Source organism: Taurulus bubalis, assembly GCF_910589615.1.
Source record: "Taurulus bubalis genome assembly, chromosome: 14".
NCBI classification, from domain to species: domain Eukaryota; kingdom Metazoa; phylum Chordata; class Actinopteri; order Perciformes; family Cottidae; genus Taurulus; species Taurulus bubalis.
In genome coordinates this window covers 10,465,345-10,482,023 of record NC_136602.1, presented here as the reverse complement: position 1 = coordinate 10,482,023, position 16,679 = coordinate 10,465,345, and the positions used below count along the sequence as shown (strand labels likewise).

The window sequence follows — 16,679 nt, the reverse complement described above, 5'->3', positions numbered from 1 at the left end:
AAAGCAAACAAAAACAAACAAACAGAACATTTTTTGGTAACAAAAAAGCTGTGTGAAAAGCTGTGTGGGTCAAAGTGGAGGATAGGTGCAGGGGTTTAGTAGGTGAAGGCGAGTTGGAAGAGGTGGGTTTTGAGGGCTTGTTTAAATGTAGAGTGGTAGACTGCTAGTGGTAGACTGGTTGACTGGTAGTGGTAGACTGGTGGTGGTAAACTGGTAGTGGTAGACTGGTAGACTGGTGGTGGTGGAGCAGGGTCTTCCTATAAGCAGCAGGTTGGCAGTTTGATCTCTGGCTCCTATTGTCTTGGGGTTCAGTGTCCTAGAGTAAGACACTGAACCCCAAGTTGCTCCCGGGTGCTTCACAGCATCCCACTGTTACTAAAATGCTTAAGATTGGTTAAATGCAAATTTACTTGCATCTATACAACAATTAAAATTTTTCAAAGAATCTCCTGGATGGGAGAAGGGGCTGATTCACTGAATTGTATCTATAACATTTCATCAGGGGAGACGTACCGAATGGTACAAAATGTAATCCGAGCGTGGTCCAAACCTACTCAAAACAAATGGCTGTAAAATCACTGATGCCCTTCACCACCACCACAGATAACTTCACCACCTTCCTGTGACTTCAATTCAGCCCAAGTACGTAGTAGTTTGCTGCCCGGAAAAGACGTTCCTACTGAACAGAATCCTGCCAGCATTTATGTTTCCCTTTTAATGTAGCTGCTAAAAAAAAGAAGCTGCATATGAACTTACTTTGAGGATATATAGAAATGCAAATCTGAATTTCGACTTGACCTTAAAGAGAAGGCAGTCTCTAACTCTACACATTATGAAAAATGCAAATCAGTGATGGTAACAGGGATGACAAAACAGGGAATTGTGGGACACATTTAGCTCATGATCTCAGTCTCACTGCACTTTTTGTAGTGAAGGGTTCGTTTTAAGGTGGAGTGCCTCTCTCTTCCAAAACCTCCATTTGGACCCACGACCGCCTTTGGCTCCAGCTCAGACCCCCGCTGGCAGAAGCCAGGCCATTAGGAGCCAAATCTGTGAAGGAATAGAAGAGACTGAAGGAAATGCCTGCATGTTGTTCAGTTAAGTAAAAGCTAACTAGTGTTCAAATTGATCAAAAATCTGTTTATTTTCCAAAGATTTTATATTATCATATTTCGCCCCTGATAAATTTCCAATTTCTGTTGTTGTTCATGGCTTAATGAATAACAGGATTACACACGAAAGGAAGTACATGTATTCATGCTACTTTACCTTCATCTGCTGAACAATAAATATGAGCAAACAAGAGTGTTACAGAACAAAAAAAACTTTAAGAGTAAAATGTTAATGTGTGTTTTTGTCTCTTCACGCCACTTACAATGCATCAAATTAATTTTAAATTGCACGGAATGTGACTAAAACTTTGTCAAATGTGTCCAAACATTTACATGACTTCTAAAATTGCCACCAGTTTTGTCCTTGAGTACTGTGTTCCTTGTGTTTTATCTTTTGAATTAACCACAGTGATTGTGCCGTAACTTTACCATAAAAATACAACAAATATATATATATTTCTATACTTAGTCCATTCAACATAGTTCATTTACTTTTTACCCCAAGCTTGCTTGAATGAAATGAAGCAGACCAATCACATCTCTTATCCCACATAAAGCAAAAATAGCATACTTTATTGTGTTTTGTTGTTGGCAGCAGAGAGACATAACATGCCCAAAACATCTTCTCACAATAGAGCTGTGTTAGAAGTGAATCCCTTTTCTATTCAGCCCATTTAATACATTTCCCCCAATATTGGACTGAATTGATTGCTGAAACTTGCATTAGGGCTATATGACCAAAGCTCAGGAGTCAGGAGGATGAGCAAACATACAGACAGCACACTAATGCACAAGGGGCATTTGGCTTGATGAAAGCAGCATCCCCAGAGTATGTTTTCGCCCACAAAAGTACAAACAATCAATTTTGTCCACAGATAAGATGAGGACAGAGTAAGGCCTCTCTTCGACCGCTCCATTCTCTTGAAAGACGCTTGTCTTTTCTGCTAAGTGCTCTACTTTGGAAGCATCCTCACTGAGCCACAATCAAGACGTTGTGTTTATATGCCTCCACCCACTTGCAGTGCGTCTTGATTTTGCCCTCGTCGCTGTCAAGCCTTAAATACATTTATGCAAATGTTCAACTAATACTGTATTTCTTTTCTCTGCAGGTGTTTGCATCAGATAATTTATAATGGATGCATGAATATATTAATCTTTAATCTTATGAGAGACAAAAGGAAGTTACAAGTTATGTCTTTGGCGTTGGATGTGTAGTGACACTTAAGTTTTGAGCTAATTTTGATACACCAATTACTTTCTAGATAAAGTGTTTTTTTGTCTCAACAAAGGACATAAAACAATATTCTTTCTTTGGTTCTTTTCCCCTTATATCACAAGAAATGACAATGAAAAGTGATAACATGTTCTCAGTGTGCGTAGATCTAGGATGTTAATTAGCTATTTGACTTTAAGAAAACAGTGTTTGTCAAATTACTGAAACGACTCTTTGTTGCACTTGGGGTCTATTTAATTTCTCTTAATGAAGTTGAGAATGTAATTAGCTCAACAACACATGAAACAGGTTTTATTTGTGTGTTCTCATGATTGCAACAGGCCAGTGCAATGCAGTGTAGTACTTTGAACAATGGAGTCAAGCCCGCTCCTCTCACAGCGATATGCCAGTGCTGGTAATGACCGGGATGTGTTCGGACCCCATGGATCTGCATTATTTGGTAGACTTGACTCTTCCAACTATGCTTTTTAGTGTGCTTCCTTTTCCAGATCACGCCTTCTGCTTCTAAAGCAATAATAGCAAAATATAGTAAATGTTACTGAATCTATGCAATGACACAGGTATAAAAGAATATATGGAAAAGCTATACATCGCCGCAGTCCAACCTATTAAAGACTCCATTTGCGCTAAAAACAAACATATTCTTTAAGTCTGGAAGACTTTGAGAATTGATTGTGATCATCTGTGTTTTTATGATTATGTCTTAACTATTGTATTGTATTGACTGTGATTATTTAATCAGTTTGACATTTTTTGATCTAATGTAATTATTTTGTATTACCTTATCCTGTCTGTATTATAGCCCAGCTGATACAACATGCAGATATTATTACAGATATTTGCTAACAAAAAAAGATGGTAGATGTCAACATTTGTTATACATAAACACAATATAAAAAACCTTAATACGGATCCTTTTTTTTTTTTTTTCATTGTTATCGCAATAATGGATATTTTTGACCACATTATAATGTAGAAATATGAAGTAGTGGAAAAAATAACTTATCAGTGTTTTCTGGAAGACAAACTACATCATTCTAAATGTCCTCAAACCTAATTTGACATGTCTGTTCTACAATTTCATGTTACTCATCGGTCAACATATACACCATACCGATATATCTGTAGCTAATATTGGCTGAAGTATCGGTCTTGCTTTGGTCTATGTTACAAGTTGTGTAACTTGTATGTTGTATGTACTGTGTGCTGCTGCTATTGTTGCCAAGTTGCACCTCAAAAATAGATGTTTAGTCTCAGTGAGGCTCTCATCTGGTTAAATGCTATTATTCTCATAACTATTATATATAGTTTGAAAATAGAAAAACACAAAATTGCACAAAAATATAAATACATACACCTACACACAACCAAAGTAAATACAAGAGTGTTTGCACTCAAGGCTTGTCAGATTATGTTTAATTAAATTTTTGGAAAATGTTTCGACTTTGATTATAAACCCACCTTTACTCTGTTTAATCAGATCTGCTAAGGCCACACAAACTGACCCAAGACAGCTGACAGAGAAAGATGGCATATTTGGGTAAAAGGCAGCTTATAAAAGTTAAAATTTAAGACATGATTTAATTAGGGTTGACAGATTTCAGTGAGTTGTCAGGCATTTTTATGTTTTGGTTAGACTGAGAGGAAATACATAGAAAAGGGTTACTCCAGTGGGATGGCTCTGTGTATGGATGTGTTTACCCCATAGTACAATATACAAAAGCTTATGTGTATTCATGAGAATGTAAATGTGTATCTTTTCAGTGGTGAACTTTTCCCTAGTTAGTAAAGGTAAATAAAAGGGATATATGTGTCAATGCTTCTCTGAGCATGAGCCTTTAGCCGTGTTGTTACAAAGAGCCTTACATCACTCACTGTTATCAACTTTGGGGGTCCCTTGGAAATTAATTTAGATCTTTCAGTTGCCCCCCCCTGGCTAGGTTCAAAAGCAGTACCAGATCTACATGAAAGTGGCTCCATTTCTTACATTTCTCAATATTTCTCCTACTTACTCCTGAGAAGGAAAGAAACAACAATCTGGAGGTGTGATTTTTTGAGTAAGAGTCCCTTTTTTCCCTTGGCTACCCAATTAAACAGAAATGTTTTTTGACGGGTGCTGTCTTAATGATGCTTTACTGGGGGCAATGGGTTCCATTTGGAGCATGGTGTTAGAAAGCACAATGAAGCTGCACTGATGTGCTGCAAGAGTCTATTTCATTTTATTGATAGCCATATTGCAGGAAGGTACACAGAGATGATTCATAGCTAAATGGCGAGATGTGTAGAAAATCCTCTGCCCACAAACATGGTGTTGAGATGCCTCTCACGTCCCACTGAAGCACTTTAAAAATTTGAGCGAGAAAGAGTTAATACCTTTGCATGGCCAAACAGCACCTGACTGTGCCTTTAATGTTTTTTTTTCTGTCTACTCCATGTGCAGGTGAAATGGATACGAAAAATAAAATACACAGTAAAAGAAAGAACCTGCAGAGCCTCTTTTTAAAAGGAAGAAAGAGAAAAAACAAAGACAGAGAGATTGAAAGAATGTCAGAAAGAAAGCGAGAATGACAGAAAAAAAGGAAGTAAAGAAGGGAAAGAAAGCGACAAGAATAGAACGTTAGGATAAAAGGATGACTAAACCCAACTCCTCGGAGGAGGAGAGCCAATCTGAAAAAATGATTGGTTGACTTTCCCGGGGCAAAGCTCTCTTTGCTCACATCAATAAAACATAAACATGAATAAATGCACTGCTTTTGGCCTTCCAGGGTCCTTACTTAATTTCATGTATGCAAGTGAGCGATGATACGCATGGAAAATTGTATTTACCTAGAAGGCTCAAAATAATTCTGGAAGCCATTTTGTGTTTGTTTGCTCTTAGTATTTACATAAATGCAGGGCTGCACCATAAACTCTAAGAATTTGCTTTTTATGCTCCTTCATTTGTCAGGTCTTCATAGTTTAAAGGAATACTTGAACCACAACATGACAGTTTAAGTAAAATGTTCTCACATCTTGAATTCTTTAAGAAAACAGTTTTTCTCTCGTGTCCACTGTGAACGAAGAATTTAAAAAAACGGAGAAAATTCTTCATGAATTAAAGTAAATGTGTGTTTAACAACAGCAGAACTACATTAAAATATGTTTCAAACTTTACAACTTGTTGTAGCAACATCCAATTATAATTTATGCACTACTCATTCTTCATGCATTTTTGCTTTATTATTTAAAACACTTGTCATGCTGCATAAACAGTCTCATGCTTGCGCTGGTAGCTACTCGTCCGTGTAGGTCCGAAGTGTTTTAAATTGTTTTAGGGAAGATGCATGTGTTTGGGAAGTCGTGCGTATGGGACTGTATAAATGAGACTTGAATTATACTGCATGAGTTGTGTGAGAATTTGTAAACAGATATTGTGGTATCATTTTGCCGTTGTTATATGCGGATCCCATTTACTTCAATTCATCAATAATTTTCTCTTTCTTTTGGATTCTTTGTTGAGGCATGCAAGAATAACAAAGTCTTTTTCAATGACTCAAGGTATCACGCGGTGAATACTTGATATAAAAACGGTCATTTTGTGGGTGAAGTATTTCTTTAAGTCACACATCTGATGCGCAAGTTATATGCTGTACCTCAGCATTGGCATGCATAGTAATTGCTCCCTATTGACTTTAGCCACAGATGTACAGCTATCAATAATGTTGAAGACATGGGAACACACAGTCTCTAGTGATGTACTTTTGATGTATCTACTTAGGGACAAATCAACCAAACAGTCATCTGCCTCACTAGTCTGTTGGTCCCTGAGGTAAATCTCCAGTGACCCATTTCGATGGGTCAGCTTTTGTTAATGAGCCGACAGCACAAACACGTTGACAACATTTAAGACAGAGCTCCTAATGACAGCTTGGGTGCTGGGAGGCTTTTTGTCATCAAGCGTTGCCATTTCGGGCTATTTTTAGACTCTGTTTTACGTCCTCAACTAAATTCGTGAGCATTTGATTAAATTGGATCCATGTGCAAGATGGTGCAAGTGATTGAAACCCATAAAACGGTGAACATTTATTCGTTCTTCACTCAGTTAATTTGCAGTGCTGGATATTTGAATCCCTTTGGTTGGGAATGAATCGCCTCTAGGTTGACACTGATGAAATCAATTCCAGATTCAATTTACCTTGTAGTATTTATAATGTCCCATGACACAGAGTCATTGTTGTTCGTAAAAGAGAACTAAAGAGACTGGTGATCAACAGTTTGCAGAGTTTTTCTCTCGTATCTATTTCTCAAAGCAGGCAATTAGGCCTAACATCACAGCCACTTAACTAAGTCTGTACTCCAAATTGATTCAGACTCCAGCGTTGGACCTTGCAGACATGGTGCATTTAGTTATGCAAATGCTTATCTCTCTGTGTGATTGGTTAATTAACCTGTAATGCATATAGTCCCAAGCCATGCACAGTGGCCGTTGATGGCTAAATTGTGGGTCAATTGGTTTTTTAACATTTTCAAAGCAGGCTTAGAGGCATGTCTTTGTTCCTCTGAGTCTTGTGTGACTTTTCACGGTTTAATGACTCGTTCCGTGGGTCCCATAAGGTTAATGTGTTTAAACTCACTGTAATTGAGCTTTTGACATATCTTTCAGGCCTTTTAAAAATGCGTCATATTATGCCGTGTTCTCGCTCCTCGATTGTTATTATCTACCATTCCTTCTTCCGCCCTCCATGCCCTGCCCTAAACTCTCTACCGCAAGCCCCCTTTCTATTCTGAGTTATGAGCGTCCCCATGGGAAGTCATTTATAATGCCATTGGAGTGACAATAATTCGTTTGCACACCATTTCACTCTGCCCTCTATGCCTTGGCAGGCTTTTATAGGCCACATTTTGGTTTCCCCCAGAAACACATTGTCCAACCATCCTCCGAGAACACGCAAAAGCATTTAGCCAAGACTGCAACTGGACGTCTTCCAATGAGTAAAATATTTTTTGACATAACACCTTCCAACCACATTTGAGGTCAACATTTGTTGGTGCTTTTGCAACTGCTTCACTATTTTGAAGGTAAAAGCAAGCAGAAGGGGAGAAGGTTGTGCTGTGCAGCCGGTGACTGCATATCTTTTCACTGTTCAGTGAACAATTATGTTCAGATTTTGCTGTTATGTAGGTATCATTCCACATGAGATACAGACACAATTCTTGACAGACCACATGGATTTTTTCCTTCAGATCCTGCCACAAGCAGACTGACATCTCCTGACAACACAAGGATCACTTGTCATACTGGATAACATACTGAATGGCACTGATATTTATTAATAAAGGAATTTAGCAGACACGTCGTATTAATTCCACACCATTAGGTGTAGACGGGTAATGAGGAACTTATGCAAAAGCTTTTTAGTGCATACCTTGACATGTAATTAAGCATGTCTGTTGCTGTTATGTTTTAGGTGATCCTGATCTTGACTAAGCTGTATGACTTCAACCTGGGCGCTGTTACTGAGAGCTCACTCTGGAGGTAAGTTTGTTTTTAATCATTGCGATTTCCCCTCTTTTATCTAAATACAAAGATTATGGCATCATTGCAAGGACTTTATGAAAATGCAAAAGCACAGCCCTAAAAACAATAAGGATAATATATTCATAGAGAGTGCAGTGTAGTGTAAGTGTGATTTATAGTGTTTCCACTTGCTAGGATATGAACAATCAAGTTACACTGGAAGCCAATATGAAGTTTGTTTTAATAAAGCAATCTGAAGTAGTTCAGAATGAAGCATCCTCCTCTTTGCTTCCTCATGAATAATAATCTTTTAGAAAAGGCACAACCTATTTTCTGTCCATCATCAACAAAGAACATTTTTGAAAGATAAACCGGAAGACTTAGCTAAAGTATTCTTTGTTTGTGTCTCTTTTCCTCTGACCTAGAAACTTCCTGATGGAGTTTTTTGATAGATTGTTATCCGTAACCTTTTGTTTCATAAGCAATTGACATGCAATTGCTACTGTATAGCCATAGTAATTCCATTCAGTATGTATTGAGAGGTGAGTTACAGTGCTCTGTCGGATCATAAATAAGAATGGAATTCATTAAAGATTATACCACAGAGGCCAATCCAGCCCTCTGATATGGCTTTTTTCTCACCTCTCCTATAGCCTGCAGAGAACTCATTTCATACTGAAATACATGTGAAAAAGAGGCCATCAGTCTGCCAAGCATAGAGTTTCAAATTAATATCTGTTTCACCAGAGGCGCCGCTAAGATTTACACCCGACTTGACACATTTTGAAATCCCATATTGTGTACAGGAGGTCTTCCATCATCAAGGTGTCTGCTTAACAATAGCGCCAGGAGTAAATTAGAGTGTACCTCAGGGGGTGCACGAAGGCTCTTAGTATGGGTATTAGAAAAACAGAGATTTGAATGTTATGAGAAGAAACGGGAGTAAATTATTTCTTTGATAGTACAATAAATGATTTATGACTACAGCTCCGGGCCACTGTTGGTGGCAGAATGCAATGTGCAGATCAATGGGTGACTTGCAGAGACTTTCTAAACACACATCGAGTCCCTTTTGTGTTTTTCGATGGATACCCTTTCTGCTAAAGAAACGTCACAATGTAATGTAATCATTTAAAAAGGCTTTCTTCCACAGCCTCAATCAAAGGCAGATATGTCAACTGAAAGGAGTCCTTAAACACAAGTACAAATGTCTTTGAGGGGTAAGTCTTTGTAAACAATGTCAACACCAAATAGGACGATTCAGATTAATGCACAGACAATGATAGCAGACCCTGGGTATCTATCCAATTATGCAGTGAAATTACATTTGAAGGCACTCAGGTAGAACTGGGAGTGTGGATTGGCTGTTTGTGGCGAGGAGAAATATGAAGATTGGGATGACACACACATCTACCCTTGTCATGGGATGCATGGATTGTAAGGAACAAGCACATCTGTGATGAACAAGTAGCTTCACAGACCTAAATGCCTAATTGAATTCAAACACAGGCCATTTAATTAATAAGGACCAAGAACTGTGTCATTTATTTGTATGTATTGTTCTCTTTTTCACTTAAACCTGTATTTGTCAGCTTTATGTGCTAATTTGTTGCACTATAGATACAGAAATACCATAACTACGTTTCCCCTGCTGAAAAGAAAAACTGAATACAAGAGGATGAAACTAAATATCTAAGTCAGTTGAAAACAGATGGAACAAAAGGCCATTAATTTAAGATAATTAAAAAAATAACACAGAATGAAAGGATTTCCCCACTGGTCTTTAAATTATTTCCTCATTGTCTTTAATGTACAAACATCTACAAGCATGAAATGAGAGTAATGGCCTATCTATTGTGAGATAACAATGTGTTCATCGCTCAGAATGTTGTTATTTTCATGGTCTACGCTCGTGTTGGATGTTTTTGTTTTTTCACTGCAATTTGCATTTAATACATACACTTACCACTCACCAGCCACTTTAATAGGTCAATTTCGCTGGTAGCCGGCTGAACTCCCTTCTGCCTTGAGAACTGTCTTTATTCTTCATGGCACAGATTCAACAAGGTGCTGGAAACTTTCCTCAGAGATGTTGGACCACATTGACATGATAGCATCAGGCAGTTGCTGCAGTAGCCATCAGAAGATGGGTACAATGTGGTACTTAAAGGATGGACAATAATACTCAGGCAGGCTGTGGCATTTAAAAGATGCTCAATTGGTACTAAAGGGCCCCAAATTGTGTACATAAAATACCATAACACCACCAACACCAGTCTGAAGAGCCAGGTTTTCAAGTTGTTCATGCCAAAAATCGGACTCTCCTAAATGTGTCAGGAATCCAGACTCATCAGACCAAGCAACTTTTTTCCAATCTTCTATTGTCCAATTTTGAAGTACTTGTGGCAATTGTAGCCTCAGTGTCCTGTTGTTAGCCGACTAGGGTGTCATTCGGTGTGGCATTCTGCTGCTGTAACCCTTCTGCTTCAGGTTCAACTGCTGTGCATTCAAAGATGCTATTCTTCATAAGTCGGTTGTGACAAGTGGTTATTTTAGTTTCTGTTACCTTTCTATCAGCTCAAAGCAGTCTGGCAATTCTCCTCTGACCTCTGCCATCCGTTTTCGTACAGAGAATTGCTTCTCACATGATTTCCTCTTGTCTTTTTCGGACCCTTCTCTTTGTTTAGCATATCCTGAAATACTCAAAGTAGCCCATCTGGCACCAACAACCATGCCACGTTCAATAACCTCTCTTCCCCATTCTGATGCTTGGTATGAACTTCATCAGATCGCCTTGACCATGTCCACATGTATACATACATTGAGTTGCTGCCACGTGATTACATATTTGCTTTAACAAGCAGTTGAACAGGTGTACTCAATAAAGCGGTTAGGACATTATTGTTGATCATTTTCTAAAGCATACCCGAGGTCCATGAATTGGTTTCCTACCTTGCAGGCAAACACTGGTTTCATGACATGTCATTGCATGAAATTCAGCTTGCAAAAACTTGAAGTGGATAATTAACATGATGTGTTTGTTAATTAGTTTGCTGAATGATACTGCAGTGAGTAAGAAATCCCTCATGAATATGTCAACCTTTTTAATACAAAAAGCTACCAAACTTGCATTATTATTGTCTTGATGTTCATATTTATTGTTGGTTGTCAAAAAAAGTGATTGCAACCCTTTGTGAACTTCCTTTTGGTGAGGAAGAGTTTTCAGATTATTATGCACTAATCCATAAATTCAATAACAAGATGCTGAAGGTACCCTGATGTTTTCTTGTAAACACCATTATGTAAACATTCAGTGATCTTCATTGTGTGTATATTTGAGGCCTAACCCTGTTGAATGTGTTTCCTTCATAATAAAACAATTCAAATTTGATTTATTTGCATATTTTGAAACCTGAATTGTTAAATCCATTAGTAACCAGTCTTATACTTCCTGAACAGGACTTCACTTTTTCATCTTGTTTTTGATGCATTTTATAGCATGCATATTCCAGTGTCTGGATCCTCTCTATGTATGATATTTATACAACATTCTGGATATACAGCTTTTGAAATTCTATGTAGATTTGAATGCGTACTGGTGATGTAATAGCAGCTTAAAGAAAAATAATAATGACTAATGTTAAAGCTTAGCATCAGTTAAATTGAGCTCGACTGCATATTTTTTTAATTTCATTTTTTAAAGTTGTATATATATATAAATACTTTGGTAATGACGTTACATATATGTTAATTAAATTGTCACACAATCTTGTGATATCCAGCAAATGTTGGTGCACTTTACTTCCATTGAAAATGGTTGGCAACATAAAGCACAACATACAAACTAAAAAGCCAAACATCCGTCAAAACATTTCTCGCTCGTTGTCAAAAAGTTATTTACTTAATCCATTTAATTTCTGTTAAATAGCATCTCTGCACTAAGTGACTACTTGAAAGCTCTATTTTTATTCAAGCGCCACCCTGTGTTGAAATATGTTGGTTGAATAAAGAACAGACTTTTCCATTAGTGGAATGTTATTTTTTCACATTTAGTCCCATTTGAGCAGTACAGTAGAACATAGTGGAGTAATGACAGCATGCCTTTTCAGTTTGGCACATTTCTAGCAGGGAAAGTAGAAGAAGTGCTTTATAAGAGCATCAAAAACAAAAAAAATGATACATTAGCGTGAAGCTAGACAAGTTGATTTTCATTCCAAAAAGCAAAAGGATGTCTGAGAGGTAGAAAGCCCATCTAATGGTATGCCATGGAAATGCAGTCACGCGCAGGATACCTGATTTGCAGTTAATGGTCTATAACATGCCACACCACTGGTATGGTGCTTTAAAATCGGACTCAGGAAGGTCTCTAACATATTTTTCATCATACATACAACATGTCATTTTTGTTTACGTTCAGATCCTCTGATTATGGAAGCACCTACACCAAACTCAACGACAAAGTGGGCTCAAGGACAGTTTTGAGTTACCTGTACGTCTGCCCTACCAACAAACAGAAGGTCAGAATGTCCCTGTTGCTTTTATCTCTCTGATCTCTTGCAAGGTTATTCCTGATATCAAATTACAGTTTTTTAAATTTGCTGCCAAATGACGGTATCTCTGTCTCTTTCTCTCTCCCTCTCTTCTAATGCCATATCCCTCGTCTGGTCCTCTGTACTTTAGATAATGATGCTTAGCGACCCAGAGGTAGAGAGCGCTGTTCTCATCAGTTCGGATGAAGGGGCAAGCTTTGAGAAGCATCCCATTAACTTCAACATCCTGAGCCTGCTCTTCCACCCTGCACAGGAGAACTGGATACTAGCTTACAGTCATGACAGCAAGGTAACTTCTGAGCGAATGCACAATGAAGATCATATATGGTGCTTTTTTTAATGTGCTTTGTGTGGATGTGATGATGGCTGTGATGCTCATTAACAATATATTCCTCCTAAAATTTGTGATTGGCCTAATTTTATCTTGCAGCTTTACAGTTCAATGGACTTTGGGAGGAAATGGCAGCTTATTCACGAGAACGTGATGCCAGGCCGATTCTACTGGTATGATTATGTGGATCCTATTTTTGGATAGTGATTGATTGTAATTTGCATAATGACAGTGTTCATGACCCTGTGCTGCCAGAAGGATCCAGTGACCTCTTGTCAAAAACAGATCTTCATGGCAGTCAAGCATACAATTATTATATCCACGTCACGTAGACCTGAAAAAATATTGTTCTTCTTTTTCTAGAGTACAAACATGACATGCTGTTTTTGTTGTCACTGTCATTTAGTAATCTCGACTGCTCGAGCACAAGGCAGTGAATATTGATGTGAGCCCGTTTATTCCTGTTTGTCGTGGTACGTGCCAAACCCAAGAGTGGATTTTAGCCGAGAAAGAAAGGACATTGTTTGGAGGACATCCTCTCCACATGCATGAACAGCGAGACTATAGATAAATAAGAACAGCGCAGCAGGTATAGCGGCACCCGAAACGATGCATTATTTGTCCTCTTGAAAAACATTCTTTCATGCACATTATGTGAGAGTTATTTTTCAAAATGGTTTTGCAGTCACCTACAGTTTCATAACAACACACATTTGCTATGGTGGATCTTTCTGGGAATTGCTGATATCTGTTGTTGTTTCCCGTGTTGAGACTTTGGTGAAGTGAGATTAATTGCAGCTGGTGCTGCAGATGCTACACTGACTGATTTACAGGAGATAAAAACATCTTTCTCCGGGTTTCAAAGAATAGCAATGTCCATCGACAGCTGATACACAACCTGGCCTACCCCTCTTTTATCTCATTTTCCCTTTCCTTCCCCATCTCCACTTCTTCCGGCTCCTCTCTATCTTCTCCCTCTCACGCTCTTTCAAGGGCGGTAATGGGGCTGGACAGAGAATCAGATGTGGTCCACATCGAGACGCGCATCGCAAAAGGCCGTGAGTGCTGCACTCCAGTCTGTCACAGTATAGCAACACCCACAGGACCCTTTGGCTCTCATTTAGAGCGAGGTCACAAGGAAGATGAGACCCCTTCTGTTATTCGTATTGGTCCCTGACGTCTAGTAAAGCAGAATCTGTGTCTCCTGACAAAAACAGAGAGTTTTAGTGGGTTGATAGATGTTTCTTCTTTTTAATCTATCCCCTGTGTCTCATAGACAAACCTCAAATACCCCCTTCTAAACGACAAGGTATATTCTGTCAAACCAATTATAGGGGTTTCCTGCATTGGAAAAGATACTCGTAGCCCTTCCTGTGGTGAGAAAATCTGCCTCGGAATTAAACAAAATTGTAGTGTGACACACTGCAAGTACTGCATTAGTCTTGGATCTCAGCTAATTTTGGATGGTAAAAGCTCCTACTGCCTGCTGTAGTAATAGTTGTTGAATCTTTTCTGAATTTCTTCTACCGTTACACAACTTAAAGTTGTTTCAGAACTGTAAACTTATGACAATGCATACTATATAACAGCTGCATACAAAGTACAGTTTGGAGGTGTAAATGGTTGTAATTTACTTCTGATTGATTTCCTTTCACCTCTCCCCAGGCGCCCAGTATGTGAAGTGCAGAGCCCAACGATGCACTGAAGGCAATAGACTGTACCTCTTTCCTGGACATGTAGACACCAACTCACTGGTTGTGCAGGATGAATATGTTTTCACACAGGTTTGTGTTTCTTCTTTTTTCTTTTGGTATTTTGTGCATCCAGTTCATTCTTCTCCATCAAAACCCACATAATGGCTTTTCCCAGCACACCTGTTCCCCACTTACCCAATGTGTGTTTTGATTATGTTTTGCTTCGTTCACGTGAAGGCACGCTCAGTGTTTGAGTTTGCACACAGACATACTCCAAGCCTGAAAAATGTTTTTTTTTCTTCTAGAATAGACAGGTTGGTGTCCTTATTACCATTCACTCTGACTTTGACTCCAATTAGACACCGGCAGTCAAGGTCATCATTAGAAATTTAATTTTCAAATGCCCTCCGCTGTCATTGGTTTTTATCCTCAGCTAAGTCATTTTCTCTCAGCTGGTCAGCCTTGATGCAAAAATCAAATGATATAGTTTTCTAGGGCTCAGTGTGTATACTAAATCACTCTGCACTCTCCCATTTTGAATAAACCCCCCTAAATGTTTACTGTTCACATTTTGATTTATTTATCCACAGATTTAATCTTTTTGATATGATATGATGTTGCAGCAGCAATACTTTAGCGGTGACCCAGTTTCACTTTCAACACACTTAATCCACAGACTTGATTGGAATGGCTGTGATGTAAGAATGGAAATGTATGAAAAAATATATATCACAGCGTGATTCAGAAATGGTGATTCAATAAAATGCCCAAATTGCATTTAGCTGAGATGAGATTGACCGTCAAGGCAGAGGCAGACATGAGGAAGATGTCTGGTGAAAATAACTGGACACAGAGAGTGTCTGCGCGGCTCTGCGGTGGCACAGATGACTTTCTTGTGACTTTCATTGCTCGGGGCAGTTGGATTTAACTTGACAAAGAGTAATGAGGTTATCGATTGGGCTACAACGAAATAAGCAGTCTTCAACACCTCCAAAGTCTCTTGGGAGAGAAGGAACAGCCAAGTGCAACATCCTCAAAAATGTGGCCTGGGAAAATGCAGCTCATTGATTTTCGATAGATTATTCCATTAGAGCCCTAATGTAGTGTGTTGGGGGACAAACACCATCCTTCTAGTTGATTAGAAAATAAGCAATCAAGAAGTGTTACCCTGCCTGTTAGTGGATGGGAAAGTGCATTAAGATCTTTAAGACACACTGTAGATAAAACCAACACAATTTGCAGTGCTTCTTAGCTTTAGACTAACTGAGATAATGATAATAATTTCTGTTGTGCATGTAATTTTAATCCGCTTTTGACACTGTTGAGTAAAATTCTAAACGTTTTTATCAAGTCAGTCATGTGTTGCAAATGAATACACCTCCTTCCCGAGACATTTTAGATTTGTTTTTAACTTTAATATTTGGGATGTCTTGTATAAACCTCCCATCCCTATGGGATCTATTTAAAGAATGACAAAGCTTTCTTGACTTCATTGCAAAGGTAACCAAGTCAGGACGAGCCAGCTACTTTGTCGCCTACATGAGAGAATCCTTCAAGCGGATGAAATTACCCAAATATTGTCTACCAAAGGTAAGCTACAAAGACACCAAATAACTGTCAGATAATAAGAAATGTATTATCCTAAAGAAACAAGATTATTGTTTCGTTTTTGTAGAATACAAGTCGTACAACTGTTATTTTGTGAAGAAGAGTCACACTTTATTAAAAAATCTCTTCAACAGTCATGGCCTCTTTTTTAAGTCTCTTTTGTCTTTTTCTTGCTTGCAACTGTCATTCTCACCCTTCCTCTCTCTCTCTCTATCTGTCTCACTTTCTGTCACCAACACCTCCATGCAGGACATGCATATTATCAGTACGGATGAGAAGCAGGTATTTGCTGCAGTCCAGGAGTGGAATCAGAACAACACTTACAGCCTGTATATCTCAGACTCCCCCGGGGTCTACTTTACCCTTTCACTAGAGAACCTGAGAACCAGCAGAGGACCCGGCGGTAACCTACTGGTTGACTTTTATAAGGTGCGTAGTTAGTTTTGTTAATGGGCTGCTGCTGTCACTTCGCTGCTAATGCCCTTTCCAGTTATTTCACATAGTAGTAGAATTTTTTACTTTACTAACCTGTGATTGTAATTAATGTTTTCATTATCAATTAATCTGACTATTAATTTCATTTTGTCTGTAAAATGTTGTATTACATTTCATTCAGGGGACATATTTAAATAACCTCTTTTTATCTGATCAAC

General features: G+C 38.4%; 1 protein-coding gene across 1 annotated transcript in view; it reads left to right on the top strand.

Annotated features, from left to right (window-relative positions):
- LOC306747009 (VPS10 domain-containing receptor SorCS3-like) overlaps nt 1-16,679 on the top strand; it is a gene marked incomplete at both ends in the record, with an annotated part of 39,900 nt that overhangs the window by 6,827 nt on the left and 16,394 nt on the right. The window contains 8 exons of the mRNA XM_079230000.1: nt 7,794-7,861; nt 12,261-12,360; nt 12,524-12,682; nt 12,824-12,897; nt 13,718-13,782; nt 14,390-14,508; nt 15,919-16,008; nt 16,276-16,455. Coding sequence (XP_079086126.1) covers nt 7,794-7,861; nt 12,261-12,360; nt 12,524-12,682; nt 12,824-12,897; nt 13,718-13,782; nt 14,390-14,508; nt 15,919-16,008; nt 16,276-16,455 — 855 coding nt within the window. The remainder of the gene's footprint in view (nt 1-7,793; nt 7,862-12,260; nt 12,361-12,523; nt 12,683-12,823; nt 12,898-13,717; nt 13,783-14,389; nt 14,509-15,918; nt 16,009-16,275; nt 16,456-16,679) is intronic.